Source organism: Crocodylus siamensis, chromosome 1, assembly GCF_052110815.1.
Source record: "Crocodylus siamensis isolate JL-2025a chromosome 1, ASM5211081v1, whole genome shotgun sequence".
Lineage (NCBI taxonomy): Eukaryota > Metazoa > Chordata > Crocodylia > Crocodylidae > Crocodylus > Crocodylus siamensis.
Window position 1 is genome coordinate 274,078,735 of NC_143395.1, and position 21,244 is coordinate 274,099,978.

At 41.3% G+C, this 21,244-nt stretch overlaps 1 protein-coding gene across 5 annotated transcripts in view; it reads right to left on the reverse strand.

Moving 5' to 3' along the window:
• Positions 1-21,244, reverse strand: part of CDKL5 (cyclin dependent kinase like 5) — a 236,531-nt gene that overhangs the window by 18,280 nt on the left and 197,007 nt on the right. For 3 of the 5 annotated variants that reach the window (XM_090062820.1, XM_090062782.1, XM_090062800.1), the window contains 3 exons: positions 13,470-13,571; positions 13,107-13,212; positions 10,016-10,139 (listed from right to left, as the gene is read on the reverse strand). In XM_090062820.1, the coding sequence (XP_089918946.1) occupies positions 10,016-10,139; positions 13,107-13,212; positions 13,470-13,571 (332 nt within the window). The remainder of the gene's footprint in view (positions 1-10,015; positions 10,140-13,106; positions 13,213-13,469; positions 13,572-21,244) is intronic. The other 2 variants (XM_090062792.1, XM_090062810.1) reach the window with 2 other exon arrangements.

Here is a 21,244-nt window from a genome sequence, read left to right on the forward strand (position 1 = left end):
AAGTTTGCATAAGGTAGCTTACTGGAACATGCATCTAAATTGAAAAAAAAGATTCCTTCCAGATTTCAGCAATATCATTTTCATTATAAAAATCACAAAGCTATAATTAGCTGCTTCAAAAAGTCACTAGTATAGGATTTAATGACTAGATTTTTATGCAAATTTAAAAGACATCAGTTTACTAGAGATTCCCAATTCCATCCAGCTACAGCTGCAATAAGGCAATCTTTTAATTATTCACTGATTTATACAGCATGGAGAAAGCCCAAGAGGAAAGACTGATGACAGCTTTCCAGATGCCTTCCACTCACAGAACTGATTTAACACAGACTAAATACACACTCAATTATTGACAAAAATGACAGGCTTAGATAGTTTTATCTTTCCTAATTTGTTAGGGCTAAATCCAAGGCACACACTAAATCTAAGTAACCAGGCTTTGCATTAAGTGCAACACAAATGGGAATAAGGACCCCTCCACCCCACTCCATTCAGTATGCAGCTACTACTGGGGGAAGATATGGGACTACTGGCTACTTGCTTGTCCACACATTTTGGGATTGTAAAAACAAAAACAAAATAATAACCCTCCCTGACCCAGAGCAAATCACAAACTGCATGGCAATGTCCCTATGCAGTAACCACTTTGCTGACCCACTCCTGTGTGTGAAACAAGAGTCACTATTTTAAAAATAGCCATTACCTTAAAAAAAAAAAAAAAAAAAATAAAGGATTGGACACTTTTTTGCACCATTTTTTTCTGGAGACACCCAAGTCTTCAGCATTGTGGTTCCTTTCTTGATCCATTGCGTCTGAGTCTTACTATTGGGACCTGTAGCACCAGAATGAACTTTTCTGTGAAACTCAGTCCCTTGCTTCCCTCTCTGAGGTCATAGTGACCATAAAAAGGAGGAAACTGAGGCCCAGAAGGAGTACTAGGTACTCACGCTCTTCTTTCCCAACCCGTACTCATCCCAGTGCAGCTGATAGGATTTGGTTACCAACCTCTCCCACTCCTACTACAATGTTGCCTAACAAGCTTTGCCCTTGAAGAGTGGCTGGCATAAAACCCACACTCATTATGTGGTGAGAGTGAATGTAAACAATGTTACAGCAATAACTTTTGCAGCAAAGATTTTGAACCAATTAAAAATGGAACAGGCTATTCTCATTAACGAGCTAAAACACTGGGATGTTTCAAGCATCCCTAAAGAAATTATTAAGACTTAGACAACCTAAGGGGAAAAAAAAAGAGGATTATCTTGGTAAATGTGCACCAGGCACTCCGTATTTGCCAATTAATGTAGTGTTGGTGTTTCTGAAAGCCTCAGCTTGGAGGCATTACCTCTCACACATGCTTGCAGCTCTCACAGTTGCAGGGAAAAAAAAACCCTTTAAAATTGTGATCTTATCAAACCTTTCCTTATAAACCAGAAGGCAAATACCACCCCCCTCATTTTGTTAAAATCTAACAATTTCTGAAAGCTTAGGTTGATAATGTTTCAGCTTTACATGCTTGCAGAAGAGATAGGTATGGAGATAAAGATTTTAAACTAGGTGACTAAATCACCAGACTCTGCTTCTTGCATGCAGGGAAGGCACAGCCAGTGAGTTGCAATGGACATGGTGCAGCACGTACGTGAGTGCTAGCAGGGGAACGTACAGCTTGTGCGCAGAAAGTAAACACAACTAAAGTCCTCAACAGTATTTCACAGCACTAACAGTCCTGCTGCATGAATGCTGCCACTGGCAGTGGGTGCTGAGAGATCACATACCATTCCTTCTTGGAGACAATTCCTGCAGGCTTGTTTTCTTAGTTTCCTCATCCATCCTGGCTAGGGACAGACATTCAAAAAGCTTGAGCCCTTAATTGATTCAATCTTTGCAGGTTAGTCTGACCTTGAACCAATCTGGAGGTGGATAGACATTCCCTTTTCATTCCAGAAATGCAGGCTCATGCCTACAGTGGCTCAAGCTAGAAGCCAGGGGGCACTAGAGCAGCCCTCTGTCCCTTCTACAGTGCTGAACTGAGGGAGGTGGGGGCATGGCCAGGCCCTGGCAGAATGCTCTGATTAAGGAGGACTTTAAACCCCCACCCTGCCTGCACTGTCCCAGGGTTTTCCCCACTTGCTGCTCAAGGGGTGGGAGTGTTGCCTGACCCCAGCCCAGGCTAGCACTCTAAGGCAAAGTGTGTGTATGTGTGTGTGGGGGGTGCAGTGCATGCATTTGTTGATGATACTGAGCTTTTCAATCTCCCTCGCCCTGCCTGCAAAGCAGGGGGGCTGATAAAAACCACAGTGTTATCAGCCCTTCAGCAAAACAAAGCCTCTCTCATTAGTTCAAGCTCTTCTTAAACCGGTTTTTCCAAGGAAGGAACGGAGGGATATTACCAGCTGCCCTGCTAATTAGCTCCAAAAAGCCCTAAGTGGTCACTGTTCTGTCTGCCTGTCTCAGTGAAACTGGAGAGACAGACACCTCTCAGCATTAGCTAGCATACCACATACCTAGGGTTAATGGGGCTGGAGTCCACGCTGTGGGAGATGGGAGGGAAGGAGGGAGCCCCTGCTTGAGCAGCAAGGGAAGCCAGGCAGACCTTGCTCTGCCTTCAGTCTCCCCTCCAGCTCTGGCTAGGGAGGAGAGGGGCAGGGCCAGCCTGTTTTCTGGAGCAGAGAGCACAGCTTAGCCCAGCTCAGCTGCAAAGCATCTGGGGTGCTGGGGGACTCTGGCTTAACTTAAACCAGGAAGAGGTCTGGGACAGACATTACATAAACCAGTTTGACCCAAATCAGTTAAGTCTGATACTACATTCAACCAGCTTTATCTCATACCAGTTTCAGCCATTTTGAACCTAGTTTATGTGCATGGAACTTATGTTCTATTACAGGTTTAAACCAGTTTCTGATCACTTAAACCGGTTTATGTGTAATGTCTGTCCCTAGCCCCTGACTTCAGTAGGCATGCTGGCTCAGAGACTCTGCTCAACCAGTACTACTCCCCACTCCTCCCCAACACACTGCTTCACACCTGTAAGAATACTAGCTTGCCTTTATGAAAGAGATCTTTAAGATCTTTGTGAAAGGTTCTTTGGGAAATGTTTGCTTCTCATGAATGATACCAGATTTGTGAGGTGAGGTAATATCTTTTGGTACAGCAACATATAAACATAGAAAACTAGGGGTGGAAGGGACCTGAGGAGGCCATCTAGTTTCACACTCACACACACACCCAGCCACCCATACACACAGGCAGAAATGTCCCTGTGTAAATCATCCTAGACGTACAGTAAAAGCAGAATAGAGTTGCACCTTATAGACTAACTAAATTAGAGATGCATAAGCTTTTGTAAGCAAAAGCTCACTTGGTCAGATGCTATGGAAGTAATATGGCTGCTTGCAGATTTTGAAAAAACAAAACAGAACAAAACAAAACAAAAAGGTACTTTAATTTGAACTTGGCGTGCTCCGATGCCAAGCCCAAAGCATGCCCAGAAGAAGCAGTGTCTTGTTGGACTTGGCTTGTCTGATGTCTGTATAGATCAGGAGCCTTAGTGGGGCTTTTTGGGGACTTTTATCTAATAGCTGATTGGCTCAGCTATTAGATAAAAGTGCCAAAAATCCTCGCTGAAGCACCTGATCTATAAAGACACTTCGGAGCTGGGTTGAAGTAATGTACTGTTTCTTTCAGTTAAACATTTTTTTATTTTTATTTTTTAATGTCTGCAAGCAGGGAGCATTTTCTATTTAGAAGAAAGAGGGATTTCAATATACAATACAAATGTATAGTAGGGAAAGATAGGAGGCAAAGCTTCAAGCACCATTCATCAAGTCTGGGAAAGAAGCAGTCTACTTTAAATTAGAAAACTGCTGTAGTTTAACCTAATTATATTAATGACTTTGACTACCTGAAGTAGTTTGCTCTAGACTGATAACTACCAAGAGAAGATAGCAGAGGGAGAAGCAAATTATAGGACATTAAAAAAAAAGTCAAATTATACATTTTTGTTCCTAGACTCCTCTCTGGAAGGTATTGCGTGGGTTTTGTTTTAAGGACAAGGATGGTGAAATCAGAGATGGAGTGGATGATTTGTGAAGTGTTCTTGCCCTGGTGATAGGATAATTCTGTTCTTCATCATGTTTCTATGGGAGTTAATGCTGGAGTGTAGTGGTTGTTTGGCTGAAACCAAATCATGAGTACCAAATGAACCAAACACTAAAACCATGGATTTAACAGAAAGCAAAAGAACTACCTGCCCAGAAGAGCAACCCATCTATTTACTCCTCTGTGAAATATGAAACACCATAACCAGAAGGAAATATGACTTCATTCTACTTACCAAACAACTGTGACGTAAACAGACTATTCCAACTTTTCTCTCAGCCTAATTGGCATATAAAATGAACTGTTCCAAACAGGAGATTTTACTGCACCTTCAACTCTCTTATGAAATATGAACTTTCATTTCTACCCAGGAGAACTTTTACAATCTTTTCTCAAATGCCTGATGAGGGGCGTTTGTACCTGAAGGCTTGCGATTAAATTTTTTTTTGCAAAAATCTAGTTGGTCTAATATCAACTCTACCATGAGTCCTGATTGCATTTTCCTCTAAACCAATACAGCTACAACCTGGATACCTGACATGTAACAAAATTTACCTCTCATTTCTCCCATTGCCAGCTTTCCTTTGCTCCTCAGGTAACAACTGTGAAGTTCCCTTTCTAGTGGAAAAATGTATTAACAGACTTGAGTTAAACTTTAACCAGTGTTGTAGCTTATATTTAGGTTGGACTGTGACTGCTTCAATCTCAGAGCTGATGAAAAGTCTTGGAATCCCCCAAATCCTTTGCTATATAACTTCCCACCATAAAAATTGGTCCAATAAAAGACACTACCTCACCTCACTGATCTTGTTTCTCTCCTACCCCTGGACCATTCTGGCCATGACAACAGTGCTGCTATTTCTGGATAGTAGTTAATTTTTAGAGCAAATACTGATTTTAGGTCAGCTTTTTCAAATACCTTATAAAATTACACCAAATGAAGACAAGAAAACATTTGAAACAAGTGAACTACTTTAAGCAATTATATTTGGACAGTGTTGGGGTGAAGTTGTAGCTGTCATGGGACAGAAAATATGTGAGAAGTAAGGATTTTTGTGGATGAAATCTTTTTTTGGTGGGGGGCAACTGCATGGTTGGGGGAGAGATTTAGACAAGCTTTCAGGTATAAGGCACTGTTTTTGTTGTTGACCTTTATTTAAGAATAGGATTTCCTTCTCCCCATGTTGTCATGTTATTAATTTATTTATTTAAAAACTCTAGGCCTGTTGACTTTCACATGCAAAGCTGAAATCATAGAATTAATTTTACTATAATACTGCCAAGTTATGAATCACTCGAAGAACAAGCAAGCTAACTGACAGTCATACATCTTCTGGCTCCACTGGTTGTCATTACAACAACTATGTGGCATTCAAGAAAAACAGTAAGGTCTTAGCCTCAATAAGTAAATCATTTATTACAAAAACAGAAGCAGCATGCCGTTAACCATTAAACCTTGTGTCTGTGGCTGCTTGAGTTTTCCCCAAACTACTGTTATGTTTGCTTCTCTAGGTTTATTTCCACATGTCAGTACTTGCAGGATTTTGAAAAGCTCTATTTGTAACTATCGTAAAGGGCCCCTTTTCTCTCTCCTCAATTTATTTTTGATTCCTTTGTCTCCTTTTTAATGGGCCGTATAACAGGGCATGACAACATTCCAATGGATTAGAGATCAAAGTTCAACATTTATCCACATCTGCAAATCTTTAGATATGTTAACGGTGGAGACAGAGCACATAAGGGAGAAAACTCCTCTTTCCTTATTTTGATCTTGAATCAAACATGAATAAGTGGGAAAAGGGATGAGAAGTGGGCATTGGCTGTATGGGTGTGCAGGCTCAAGACACTTGGGAGCAGATGAAAAAACCCCCAACCCTCCCCTCCCCTCCCCCAGGCAAATACAATAGGGTAGGGATAAACAACCGTTTCCAGCTGCAGGCTGGAACAACCCACCCCACGTTGGAAGCAGTGAGAAGGCAGATGCTAGGACTCTGTCATTGCTGATGCTCACCTCCTTGGCAGCACAGGAAAAGGACCCACAGAAGGTGCCTCCCCCTACTGAATGCTGCTGAAGCCCTGTGCCTGTTGGCCAGATGCAAAAGCTGGATGCAACTGTTCTACAGGCCACATCTGGCCTGCAGGCCATAGGTTACCAACCCCTGCAGCAGGCTATGCATATGCAAGAGGCTTATGCAAGAGATACCAAAGGGGAATATATACCATCATCAGGAGGTGTGTGCAACATGAAGTTATGCAGAGCAGATTCCAAGAGCCAGAACCTCAGCAATCATAAGTGGCTCTAGTTCACCTGAAGTTTTGAGTTTGCAATTTCTTGCATATTTTTAGTTAAACTCCAGAAGGGTAAAAGAATTCTGTCTGTCATCAGTCCAGCTACTGTGTGACTGCAGAATGGCATAGATCAGGAGTCAAGAACATATAACATAAGGCCCACAGAGCCAAAGGGCTATTAAAGACCTGTGCCCAAGCCTACAAGCTGGAAGTAGTGCCTGTGTTGTTGCCACTTCTTCCCATCCCTCCACCCAACCTACCCCTACTCAAGGCTGCAGCACAGGTGCAGCTTCCAGCTGCTGGAGACCTGTGCTGGGTATGGGTTGCTTCTAACTGCACCCATGCTGCAGCTGGATAACAAAGAGGTAGAGAGAAGTGGCAGCAGTATGGATATTGCTCCTAGCTGTCTGGCCCTAGTGCACTTGGCCTCTGGCTGGAAGCTCTATTCACATCCCAGCTGGGGCGAAAAGGGAGAAGTGGCACTAGTGCAGGCATAGCTCTTAGCTGCCTGGCCTTGGTGTAGGTGTAGGAAAGGCTCTCCTGCTGGTAATGTGCTGCTGAAGTCACTGAGCCTGTGTTGGACTGGAGTCAGGTTGTTCCAGCTTGTGGCTTGACAAAGTTGCCAGCTCCTGGTGTAGATACCCACATGCTGGCTTGGCTATTGGTAAGTCTAGCTGAAGCAGCACAGGGCTGCATGCAAGCTAACTGCTGATATTTACTCTGCTTCCTAGGCAGGGTTTGTAACCTGAACTGAGCTCCCTTGCAGCTAGACCACTACCTAGATATCTCTTGGCTAATTTAAAGCTAGTTTGGGTAAGTCTACACTCACTTCAGTATTGCCAAGAGCCTCTGGGTCTATGAAACTCATGGCAGATGTCAATAAGCCTCTGACCCTACAATCCTGGTCTGAATTCTTTGATGTGCAAAAAACAACCCACGGTATATATCTATTTTTGCAAAAAAAGTATAGCAAAGAATAGAGCAGATGTGACTAGACATTTGGTATAGGGACACAAATCTTCTGTGAGCAGGATAAGCATTTAAATGGACATGAAGATATCACTAATTGAAGTTCCTCACAAGACCCCAAACATATATTACCTTGCCACTGCAGATACTTCTAACTGCTAGAGGACAATTCAGTATAATCTGATGCCCTCACTTAAGAGATACTTAGGACCATAGCTGTGTAGGAGTAATTCAGGCCAAAACTGTGGTACACAAATGGAGACACAGAGGGAAACTTGCTTATTACCTGCCTAATGTGGGTCTGTCTCAGAGCAGGGCAACTATGAGCAGAGAGAAACACCTTTCAAGATTTAAAAAAAAAGTTTAGCATTCTCATTCCCACAGGACTGGGTGAAATAGGTCAAAATACCTACTTTTATAACTGGAGGAGGAAACTGAAGGATAAAAGTCTGAGGATATTAGAAAAACCCAAGAATTTAGAGCAATGTACAGTGACTGGTAAACAGAAAAAGTACAAATCAGGCTGCCTGAATGCAGAGATAATCTAGTCATTTAAGAGTAAATCCTAATGACAATAGACAAGTTGAGCAGCATAACGTCTTTATTTTAAAGAGGCAGGACAGCGAGGACAGGCTGGAGAGATGCACACAAGGACAACGGATCGTCAGTGACAATTAAAGTCAAACAAACATTTGCAAATTCCTTGACAGAAGAAAGAGGCAACAAAAAACAATAAGGTGAGGAAGAAGCAAAACATTTTACAGCAGTTCCAAACCAGGTGACATACCAATTATGCATGTGAGCAGAACATTAAATATTTACTCCATCAAGAAAGCTATGTAAACAAAGTCATGTTCCATTAAAGCAGAATGATTAACATTTTCATGAACTGCACAATTTTTCCCATGAAAAGTTATGCAGAGAAATTTACGTAGAGAAAGAGACCCTCTATAGCAGTGGAAGAAAACCTGATTAAGCTGCAGTTGTGCACGCTACAATTTTGCAATGTTACCAAGCCATTGCTAAGACAATTCACATGACTGGAGATGGGCAGGAGACAGTTTTCTATGCTGCAAAACAAACTTTTCCAAATTTCAAAAATGTAGTGTAACGGGAGGAAACCAGGCCCTTTCCAATTTTTTTTCCTGAAAATGTTGGCAAGAACAGGAGGGAGACAGGGAAGTAGGGAAAGCTTAGGAACAAATATCAGGGGAGCAGAATTGGTGCTTTAGGCCACTGCCATTCTCCCTTATCTCATAACTGGTTACAATGACATGGCTGTTTTTCAGTCTCTTTTGCAGGTGCTGATCCACTCTGTATAAAATATTAAAACATGAACTGGAGCAGAAGCTTAAATCTGGGTATCTCATATCACAGGCAAATGCCCTAACCACTGTGCTATGGTCATTCTTTCCTTCTGGCCCAATAATTATTTATACAGTGGAATAGCTGCCAGAGGGGTAGTAGGGGTAGGAGTTGAGAGAGAGACCCAATAAGGCAATAACCAAGGCACCAGTTCCTGCTCTGAATCAGACAGAATAGGGACTTACACCTGGATTTCCCAAAGTTCAGGTAAGTGCCCTGAACTCCAGGCTATTTGCTATTATCTGTTAGTTTTGCCCAGAAAAATCCTGGGCTGGAAATCTTTTACTAATAAACATGTAGTTGAAAGCACTGAATTCCCACAAAATATTTTGGTTTGGATGCTATGGTGTTTTCCAGGGGTTCACTAGAGGGGACCAACACCTCATACCAATGTAATGGTAAGTCACAGTATAAGTTACCAAGTATTCTAAGCTCTTCTTCAGATAGCAGAACATCAGAAAATGATATAAAATGTAATTGACTCATCATAATTCATAGAATCTAACTATAATGCTTATTTTCATTCAGTTTTCATTGCCGTAATGCATAAAGCAGAATGATAAGAATCTTAGAGCTAAATTATTCTCAGTGATAAAATTAAGATTTTCCTTTCAAGTACTGCAAAGCTATGCATGTACTACTGCTAAATATTGGAGTTAATGTAGAACATTGCTTTAATATTATATGATGCTGTCAGGTGATCCTTCTTTTTAGCCTTGCTTTTTTAATCACTATACACAGGTACCAAACTGTTTGGTCTGTTCTCCTGTAGAATAATCCAGTTACTTTCTGCAGTGTTAGTTATTGTAGCTCTGTGATACATGAGCAAAAGTAAGGCAATTACCATACTCTTTATTAACAAGGTCATCAATTACATATGATAACATTAATTTCAGTCATTTTTCCATTATCTGATGCTAGATACTTCTGGACTCCACAAAATAAGATAATGGTTTTGCATGCTATACTACGTATACTTATATTCTAACAGCTTTAATCACAAATGTTGCTTGTTGGAAATAAAAACCCAGACAAATGCACAAAAATATAAAAATTGAGTTACTTTGTAAAAAACATGTTCACAGGGATAGCGTCAGGAGTCCTTTCCTGAGGACCCAGAGAGGTGTCATGCAATGTTGTTTCAATGCTGGCAAAGGGAACAAATTAGATTGTGTAGATGACAAGAACATTTATTAACAAGGTGATTACACTGCATTTTCTTAAAGAAAGAGAAGCCTAATAAAAAGGCCTTTCACTCACCATGGCATGTCAGACTGTACAAGCAACAACTCACCACGTATCAAAGGTGGTTTGTCTCTTTGAGTGGTTTGTCACGGTACCGCTGTCTGATGGTATTGCAGGGGCTCTGTTTGACGCATTATTTTCAAGGAATGTACCCTCTGGACGCGGAGATGGAACTGAACAGAGAAATACCAAAATATTTGTATCCATATCTGTCAAAGCCATATATTTTTATGGCTACTTCCCTATTTCTTCAGCAAAACAGGATGAAGAGGCAGTTACATTTTATACCTGCTCTTTGTAGTGCGGTGTGCGCAAGATACTTCAGATAGTACTGTCAAAACACTAACAGGAATGGTCTCAAAATACAAAAATGCCCCCAACTATCAATTATATTTTTAAAAAATGTAATGGAAGAAAGTCCAGTGGAAGAAAAGTTGGAATGCCACTGTCATTCAAGAACCGTAATGTTATAATTTGCTCTTTCCTTGCAGGTCTTTTAGCTACTCTATGTTTTTTATAGTCCTTTACCATCTTTACTCATGCTTATCATGCTTACCAGAGAAATATTTTATCTCATGACTTGCCCCTTTTTGCACTATCTATGGAACAAGATACTACTCAGTAACAGGATCAAAATCTGGTCCTATATACTGTTTAGAAATTGAAGTACTTGACTTGTACACAAAAAAGAAGAAAAAGATTTAGATAGCTAATATGTGAATTTACATACAATACCCCTAAAATTATGACTGTCACTAGAATACAGAACATAGCATTTCTATATAAAATGTTATGAGACATTACTTTATTAACCCATCAAAACTGTATACAAAGTAGATTATAAACAAATGATGCATTCTTCCAGAGGCAGTACAAAAATAATTTTACCCAAGCAACTTTCATGTGGTTCAAATAGCTATTATATGCCTGAACAAACATATCTTTTTAAAGAATCTTTTATGACGATAGCTCTTGAACATATTAAATAATAAAACAAAACAGATTTTTAAACTCAAATTTTTACATTTTACAGATATAACTTCAGAGGCAGTGTGCGCTGTTAAATTTGGGAACTACATTCTAATCCTGGACTTGCAATTACTTTGATGTATGGCTACAGCTTTCTCTTTGTATCTCTGTTTTGCTTGAAGTAAGAGTGGAGAATTATAGGAATGCTTTAGGATTAATTTAAATGCAGTTTTTTAAATTCTAGAAGATACTGAGACAGATTGTTAGCTAGTACAAAAATAGTGCAACTCCACTGAAGACAATGAGACTATAATGAGTATAGTGTGACATTAGCCACTTCATTGTTAACACTGCTATCGTGTTTTCATTTTAAATCCAATTTTGTACTCTCTTGCTCTAATATCTGCAAACCAAGGAATACTGGAATCAATACTGGCAGATTACCTAAACCTACCAAATTCAAAGGAAATGTGCAGAGGAACTTCTATTATTGATGAAACTGATTGAGGAGGTCAGGAAGCAGAACTCTGCTTCTGTGTACTTGAAATAGGAAAGTGAAGTGGTAAAACTGATGCGCAGAACCCGATTAACAACTAATTTTCAAGTTATTATGAGGTCAGATCTGAGCATTAGAATGGTTGCTGGATCCAGAGTAAGCAAAATGGATTTCCAGATGGCCTCTGGATATTTACATTTTTTTCCTCTTTTTCCTTCTCTCCCAATTTTTTAAGATACAGAATTTAGCCCTCTTGCCTGCAGAGACATACTTAACATTACTAACTAATTCCTAATACGGCTCATTCATGAAAAAAGAAAAATGTTCCCACCATCAATTTAACCAGAGAACCTGTCTGTCAATTAGGTTATTTTAAAAAGTGGCAGTCTCCTGAGCTACCATATACCATTGACACTTGTTTTTTTCCTAAAACAGCCTGGGCACTGAGAATGGGACAAGTTTTAAATGAAATATTTTCTCTCTCTTTTCAGTGTCAATGGGAGGAAGTGTCTACACTGGTAAAAGAGAACATAGCTTTGCTTTGCCCACACAAAAAAAACCTGCCATAAGAAGGCAGGGGGAGACAAGACAAGACAGCAGAGGGGCTTTCTACTTCTCTTTGATGTCTCTAAGAGTGTTAGTCATCTGTCCCCTGCTGGCCTTGGCAGGTTTAACTGTCTGCCCCACAGGCTGCAGAAACTGTAAGAGGCTTAGCAGCATCCCTTATAAACCTCCCCAACTTAATTAGCAGGGTTGGCAGATTGACAAGCGTAAATAAGGTTATATCCAACTAACTTAAATAGGATCATTAGGAGACTGGGTGTCCCCACTTAAGCTTCTTATGTGACTGATAATCAAAGAAGCTCACTGGGGCTTCTTAGAGGCCTCAAGGTTGTGGCCTAACCACCAGTCTTTAAACGTAAGGGCCCTTGCAGAGCTTTTAGTGCTCAAGACTGTGGCTGGTTTCCTTTCTTTTTTGATCTATTTACCCTGAACAGTCTGAACTGTATCCATAGGGATAGCACAGGATTTCAAATGGAGCCCTCAGATGGGTTGTATAAGGGTACCAGGTACATAACAGCAACCTCTTCTGCAATCCACTGATTTATTTTGGGGCCAGGATTATATACATATGCTTTACTTTTAAATGAGGGATTTTAACCTTTAATGAACTGAAGAACAGATTTGAATGTAGGTATCTGTTGGTGAAAAACAAGATGCCAACCCACGTATCACCAATCTTAAATTAACACTTTTTTTATTATAGAACATTCTTATCATTTCAAATGGAAAATAGTGGGTGCCTGATACAGAGTTGGAGACTGTTTTCTGAACATCAAGACAGTTTTAAACACTAACTTGATCAGAATATGAATGACAAAATATCATAATAAAGTTTTGTATGCAAATTAAATTGGTTATGTTTTTCTGTCCTAAGTGGACAGTCACCTATCAATCAGTGTAAGCTAGCAATCTCCAAGAAGTGCATTCAGTCTTAGGCCCTGTAGAAAAACAGATGAGCCAGGGAAGCCACATTATGCTCTGTGGATTTAGTAGTGGCTTAGTGTAAATCTTTTTAATTTGTAGCTGTTAGCTTTGCTCATTTTTATCTGTACTGCTCTTAGTCTACAGTATGTTGAAAATTACAGTTTAGTTTTGTAAGACACAAACTTACCTCTATAAAAGCTGCCAACTCTTCTAGGAATAGGGTCATTATATAGAACTCTGTTTTCTTTAGTGGATGCTCCATCTTCTGAGTGTGGATCATGGTACGTACCACCCTAAACCAAAGAAAAAAGAACTATTCAAATTCTAGAAGAAAACCAGGCTCATATACTGTTCTTCAGTGACACGTCCCCTCACAAAATGTTATCCAGGCATAATTTACCTCTTGTTTTATTAACAGGTGCTAAATATGAATCCCAAAACACTGCAATCAAAAAAAATCACTCAATTTTTTTTTATTATAGAAAGGCAATGATGGCTGTAGGAACATCTCCCACAAAGGCATAGTTATAGACATGAAAGAAATTCAGACCTCAGACTTTTGTCGTGAATGAAATGAGGTTGTAACATCTCTGGAGGCATCTTTAACTGGTGGTCTTGTCAGATTCATCTCTGGTGGAATCTGGTCACTCTGCTAATAGCAAATTTAGAAAAGCAAATATGTGATTTGTGGTGTATGCAGTGCTATATGATTATCACACATTGATTCTTACACACATGGTCCCAACAGCGGGGATGGTCCCATTGTGTTAGGCAATGTGCATAAATGCAGCCAGAGGCAATCCTGCTCCAAAGATCTTACAAAACTAAATAAACAAGATGACAGAATGGGAGTATTATTATTGACACATGGAGAAATGAAACAAAGAGGTCCCCATTCAAGAAAATACTTCAAGCATGTATTTAAACACATTTTCATTGAAGAAAGCTCTTACTTGGCATTCAATAGGCTTTGACCACATGCTGAAAAGTAGTCAGGTGCTTGAATTGATCAGGTGTAGGGACCAAAGTGATTGACTTGCCCATCATCACACAAAGGCTGCTTATAGAGGTGCTGATTCGCATTCTAATTAGAACGTGTCAAAGCAGACTTGACTTAGTGCCCCCGTGTTTTAAAATGGTCATAGGGGCACTTTAACTAAAGCTCATTCAATGAATACAATGAGTTAAAGTGCCTCTGTGGCCATTTTAATATTTGAAGGAGGGGGGATTAATACATGCAACAGTGAGCTGTTTAATTAGAGCATCTGTCAGGGAACCGCTCTAATTAAAATGACCCCTCCCTACCCCTGAGCATGTGTATAGGTACCCAACATCTCTGTGGCAAAGTCACAGATTGAACCTGAATTTTCTATATCCCAGGTCCAGTGCTGTAATTAGTTATAAAACCATCAAAAGGCACTCCAGATTGAGAATTTCTGAACTTCTTATGGTTAGTTTTAAATTCATTGATCATTGTGAATTATAAAGAGAAACAAACATTATGGCAACCTGCTCATAAGAGGCATTTTGCTGAACCTGCACTCTGGATTAAATCTTAAATTGTGCAAAGCAGGCAAGAAGTATCAATAGCATAGCTCAATTTGTCACCTAAAATATTTGTACAACAAACAAAAATTGCAAGCACAGACTTAGACAAATGTGTTTAAACTGAAAACCAATTTGGGATTTCCAGATGTTTGATATGACGCAAATTAATTAAAGCGATGAATCAAGATGATGCAAGGATGAGAAAGAATGCTGATAAGCAAAAATCACCAAATAAGTTTTTCTTGATTAAGTTTGATTGGTTAAGGTTATCATCCCTTCCCCATGTTTCTTTGTATGGAATTACATGAATACTTGTTACAGGGTGAAGAAAAGGGTTTCTGCACGTCAATCAGCCTTGCTATCTTGGCTATTAGTCAGTAGGTATACATTAAAACGTAACATTGTAGTATGTAAGCAGGCTTTCTGGTTGTGTCATCATATGATTACACTAGACTGTTACCTTTCATTGGAAAAAAAAGCTTTCTAATTGATACAGTTATGAAGAAAAGATTGAAAATGGCCATGGATAACCAATGGTGTGACACCTGCCTGAGCATACTGATAACTTGAAACAATAATTTGCAGAGGGTGTACTGATGAACATTTCTCAAAGATGTGTTAACTTCAAGACTCATTTTTCTGGAAGAGTTTCCAACATCACCTGAGTAGAGGAATGTATCCAGCATAAAAGGAGAGTGCAGGGACTGGGATTCATAGGTCCCAGACCCATCCAGGCTTTAACATCTAAATCATTCCTCTGGGAATGAACAACTCATATCTTTCTTTTAATATACACAGTGATAGTGACAGTGGTGTCACTGCCCACCCAGCACCTGCAGAAAGTGGGACACCTGGGTTTACGCTCAGTCACCAAGATACATAAACAAGGTTGGCCTAGGAACTGGAATCTTAGGGTGTAGAAAGATGTATTGATTGTATTATATATTTTATAGAGTAATATCAATGGATACCAATATAAACTGTTACAATATATATATCTTCATGATAACAATGTAGCAGCATTGACCCTGTTTCTTTCAGGATCAAAGTTAGGTTGATTTAGCTAACTTCCATGTCTACAGGATCATGCAGATGTAATATTTACATCTTAATAGGGATGCAGGGTCCCTAAAAGCAGCTCTCCCTCCCCTTTTAAAGTGGTTAAATGGTATGTTAAGTAGGGCTGTGCGAAGCTTTGGTCTCCAATTTGCTTTGGCAGAGATTTGGCCCAATCTGGTGGCCAAATCTGAATCCAAATAGAATCAGGGGACCCTTTATCTCTCCGAATCAAATCTGAACCCTCTGAATCGGTTCAGAGAGATTTGAACGTAGAGATAACTTTAAATGCTTTTTCTACATACCTCTAGGTAGCAGTGGCCTGTAAGTACTGTGATGCTAGGGCGGATGGAGCGTCCCGAAGGAGTGCGGGGGGCTCCTCAGCGCTCTTGGCAGCAGACCTAGAAGTGGACCAGAAGTCCACTTCCAGGTCTGCTGAGGAGTGTGCAGGGGGCCCCCCCTGCACCCCTCCAGCTCCGTGACTGGTGCCTCCAAGTCTGGAGGCATGGGCACCTGGGGTCCCCCTGTGGTCGATTGCCAAGCCAGGGGGGTACAGGGGGGCCCTCAGCCCACACCCCAGCAGACCTGAAAGTGGACCAGAAGTACTTCCGGTCCACTTCCAGGTTCACCACTGAGCACATGGAGGCCTCCCCTGCACTCCTGTGGGATGCTCCATGCACCCCAGCATTGCAGCAATCACAAGCTGCACCTGCTACCTCAAGGTATGTAGAAAAAACTTTTAAAGCTGTGTCTGTGTCCAAATCACTAATTCTCTGAATCAGCATCGAATCTTCAGATTCGGATTTGGCCAAATTGAAGCAGAGATAGTGATCCAAATCAAATCACTGTCCCTAATTTGGGCCAAATCCTAATCAAATAGGGTCTGTTTTGCACACCCCGAATGTTAACCACACCGCAAGGAATCCCTGGTCCCAGATAAGTCATGGTTAGTCACGTTCCCTCTTGCTGCTGTCTGTCTCTGCTACCAAGACCTTGTGTGCCTTTCTACAACAGTAGTCCAGGTTCAACATGAACGGTGGAAAGTTCCCCCGTCACAGTCAAGCTTATGGCAGTTGAGTGATTAAGGCACACTCCTGAGAGAGGAGAGGAGAGTGGATCCGGCTAACTACAGGCCCATTAGCCTGACTTCTATCCTGGGGAAGATCTTAGAAAAGTTTATTAAGGAGGCCATCCTTGAGGGACTGGCCCAGGCTAACATTCTAAGGGATAGCCAGCACAGGTTTGTTGTGGGTAGGTCTTGTTTGACCGATCTCATTTCCTTCTATGACCAGGTGACCTATCACCTGGACAAGGGAGAAGAGATTGATGTCATATATCTTGACTTCAAAAAAGCTTTTGATCTGGTATCCCATGATCACCTCTTGGCCAAACTGCCCAGTTGTGGCCTTGGCTCCACCACGATCCGCTGGCTGGGAAATTGGGTTGTGATTGATGGCAGTCACTCATCATGGTGCCCTGTGACCAGTGGGGTCCCTCAAGGCTCTGTCCTGGGACCCATACTGTTCAACATCTTCATTAATGATGTGGACACTGGAGTTAGGAGTGGACTGGCCAAGTTCGCCGATGACACCAAACTTTGGGGCAAAGCATCCACGCCAGAAGATAGGCGGGTGATCCAGGCTGACCTGGACAAGCTCAGCAAATGGGCAGACGAGAACCTCATGGTGTTTAACACCGAAAAATGCAAGGTTCTCCACCTTGGGAGGAAAAACCTGCAGCACCCTTATAGGCTCGGCAGTGCTACGTTGGTTAGCACTACAGAAGAAAAAGACTTGGGGGTCATCATTGACCACAAGATGAACATGAGCCTCCAATGCGATACCGCGGCTAGTAAAGCGACCAAAATGCTGGCGTGCATCCATAGATGCTTCTCGAGCAAATCCCGGGACGTCATTCTCCCCTTGTACTCGGCCTTGGTGAGGCCGCAGCTGGAGTACTGCATCCAGTTTTGGGCTCCACAATTCAAAAAGGATGTGGAGAAGCTTGAGAGAGTCCAGAGGAGAGCCACGCGCATGATCAGAGGTCAGGAAAACAGATCTTACAATGACAGGCTGAGAGCCATGGGACTCTTTAGCCTGGAAAAGCGCAGGCTCAGGGGTGATCTGATGGCCACCTGTAAGTTTATCAGGGGTGACCACCAGGATCTGGGGGAACGTTTGTTCACCAGAGCGCCCTAAGGGATGACGAGGTCGAACGGTCACAAACTCCTGCAAGACCGTTTCAGGCTGGACATAAGGAAGAATTTCTTTACTGTCCAAGCCCCCAAGGTCTGGAACAGTCTGCCAGCGGAGGTGGTTCAAGCACCTACAATGAACACCTTCAAGAGTAAACTGGATGCTTATCTTGCTGGGATCCTATGACCCCAGCTGACTTCCTGCCCTTTGGGCAGGGGGCTGGACTCGATGATCTCCCGAGGTCCCTTCTAGCCCTAATGTCTATGAAATCTGTGAAGTGGGTTTGAATCTCGTCAGGTTGAAAAGATCTGAGAACCCAGGTTCCTCCCTCCAGGACAAGTGCTGGAGACTATTCTGTACAATGTGAGGAGTGCCACCAACACCTATGCCATCTAAAGAACGCTTTAGCACAGTGGTTCTCAACCTTGTCAGACTCAAAGAATCCACTGGAAAATGCCAGCTCTTAGCTTTCACCTGCTTTCTGACTACAGAAAAACAACAGAGCAATTATTTTGTTGCAAAGGACTTAGAAAGGTTACAACAGCTCAGATGGTTTTTAACACTACAAATTCCTATTTGGAATTCCTAGATTTCTCTTGTGCATTGTGTCTGTACAGTTAACAGTGCTAACGTTGTATATTGATCCACAGCACCCATAAAAGGACCCCAGGGTGACGCAGCACCTCGGCTGAGAATCACTGGTTTAGAATGAAACTGGCCATGCCTGTTCTGCTGTGTAGATCTCAGTGCTGTTGGAGTGGGCTAGACATGTTCTGAACATGCCTCAGAGCAGCTCCCTTGAGGATTTAGGCATGGGGACAACTGCTTTGTGAGTCTTAAATGGTTTTGATGGAAGCAGGTATCAAAATGCTCAGCTCAGCCACAATACTGCTGCTCCGTGCATGAACAGAAGCAGAGTTTTAGATACCTATGTACACTTTCTAGCAAAAACACAGGTACTTCTAGCCTCTAAAAAGCTTAAGTGGGTAGGTGGTGATCAGTATGCTCCTTGGATGGAAGTCAGGTGGTGAAGTGCATTTTGGAGTTTGGCCCTAAGAGTTTACAGATCCTCTTTTGTTTCATCTATAATGTGCTTCTACATCAGGGGAGAAAAAAAAGCACAAAAGGGGATGCTTTAGACTAACAACCTAAAGTCCATGGGGCCAATTAAGCTTCTAAATCCACATTAGATAAGCTAAGTACAAGTTATTGGATTTTGAAATGCGACAGTAACGTTGACTACAGTGAACTTTGGTGGGATCTGTAAGTGCTGAACAACTCTAAAAATCAGGCCACTTTCACTTCTTTTCACCTTTACTTTGCTAAAATATGCATTTACCATTTCTCCAGCTTCACCGGAGAATCTCAGGTTTGAAAAATGTTGAGCTTAAGGGATAAAAGCATTGAGCTAGACACTACTAACTCTAACAGGCATTTTTATAACCAAGCCAAAAGGAACTAATTCTAGAGAAATGGAAGACTCATCATTATTTTTCCTAACTACATGTAAGCTTGTCTATTGGCTGTCAAAAGACAATGAGTGATCTGATAATTGGACTCAGTATGTCTCCACATAACATGAAAGACATTACATATTAAATTAACATTCATTACATGAAACTCCAATGCAAAAAATACTAATAAACTGCAAAATAAAAAAGAAAAGCCAGCATGAGAAACCACACTGTCTTTGAGTGGTATGTTACAACTTTCTTTAGTAACTCAATGCTGACTGCATGAGTCTAGACAAAAAAATTTTGACTGAAATGACAGATGGGAATCAGTGCACATGACAGGAAAGAGAGCTTAGTTTGTATCTACTGCAGGGTCATTTTAAACATTAATTTCCCTATAAAATAGATTGTAGTTGTTAAGCCTTATGAAATCTATGACAGAAGGGTGTTTTATGGGCTCTTGCTAATGATGACAGCATTCACTCACATCTGGGGATATGTATAGGTGCACAAAACTTCTACTGATGTGCTTTTTAGAAAAAGGGTTGTATTATTTTAGAACAAAGTGCATCAGCACTCTGCGAGATTTGACATCTCCAGGAACATGGAAACACTTAACCTGCAGACAGAAGACAAGGAGGCCTAATTGATGGCTCCTTGTTTATCAGCCAAATGGTGAAAAAGGCAGTTGGCCAGGAAACATCACAGGATGGAAGCAGCCAGTATCTTGCTGAGGGGGAAACAGAAGGATGCTGAAGAGGAATAGTGACCCCTTTTTCCTTCTACATAGGAAAAGTTAGAATCCCACAGCTTACCTCAATATCGGTCTGAAAAGGGGTCTGAGAGAATAAAGCATTACACGTTTGTAAAAGCCTACTGAATATTGCTCTAAAACTCTGTGGCTGCATCCACATGAGTATGGATGTTTGTTTCCCCGGGGACAAGAAGCAGCGCCACATCTTGTGCCACTGCTACTTGTCCCCAGTAAATACCTGTGCCATGTGCCCTCTGGCCCATGGCAGGTTACCCCAGGTAGGGTACTGGGCTGGCCCTAGCATCCTTACCTGGGGTCCCGGGGCTGCAGCAGTGGTGATCCTGCAACTTGGAGCCTGACTGGCAGCCAGTTTGTGCCCGGTGTTCACCGCTCCACCTTTTTGGGGCGTGGTTTTTTTGACCCCTGGGGTTTCCCAGGGCCAACCCCCCCCAGCGGTGCTACCTTGTAGTGCAGAGAACAGTTGAATGTGTAGTATGTGGCACCGCAGACATGTCTGCAGTGCCATATACTGCAGGGCCACGCTCATCTGGACGCAGCTTATTATTAGATACTGCAAAATAGGAAATTAGCCACAGCTTGGAATAATCAGGCAAACCCAATAAATCTCAAAATAGCTTACTAATGCTTGATTGTATAATACAATCTGTTAAAAATAACTGTGGTTAAGAGATCAATTATTACATTTTACTCTCTTCTCATAAAAATTAGGGTTATGAAGATGGTTAGGGATGGCAGTGGTAAAATTAAAATAATCAGCAATTTCATCAAGCAGTAGAATTTTCATGCAGATATAGAACAAGGTTTATCTGATCCCATATCATTCAATAGGCTACAGAAGACCTTCTTCCTCTTACAGATGTTCCCTAGTTTTATACCTAAAACCAACAGGTTTACCACTAGACACAATCATCTAATCTGTCCACCCAACAAATGTAGACAACAGCACCTCACCCCAGTGATTTCTACATCAAAGCTGTACATTTTACTTGAGTTCTAGAATAACTTTTAAATACAGGTATCCAATTCTGATAGAAAGCTTCAAGTGATGGAAAATACAACATGTCTTTAGGTAATAGTACGTTGTTCCATTGGTTAATTACTTTCAGCATTAAAAAACTGTCTTATTTCTAGTCTGAACTTATCTAGCTTCAGTTCCCAAGCACGGGATTAAAGACCCATTTACTAACAAAAATCTCTTCCCTATGATACTTGTAGACAGTCAGTCACCTCTTATTCTTTTCTAGAATAAACTGATTAATTAGATTGAGCTTTAGTAGCTCACAATGTTTTCCTGACC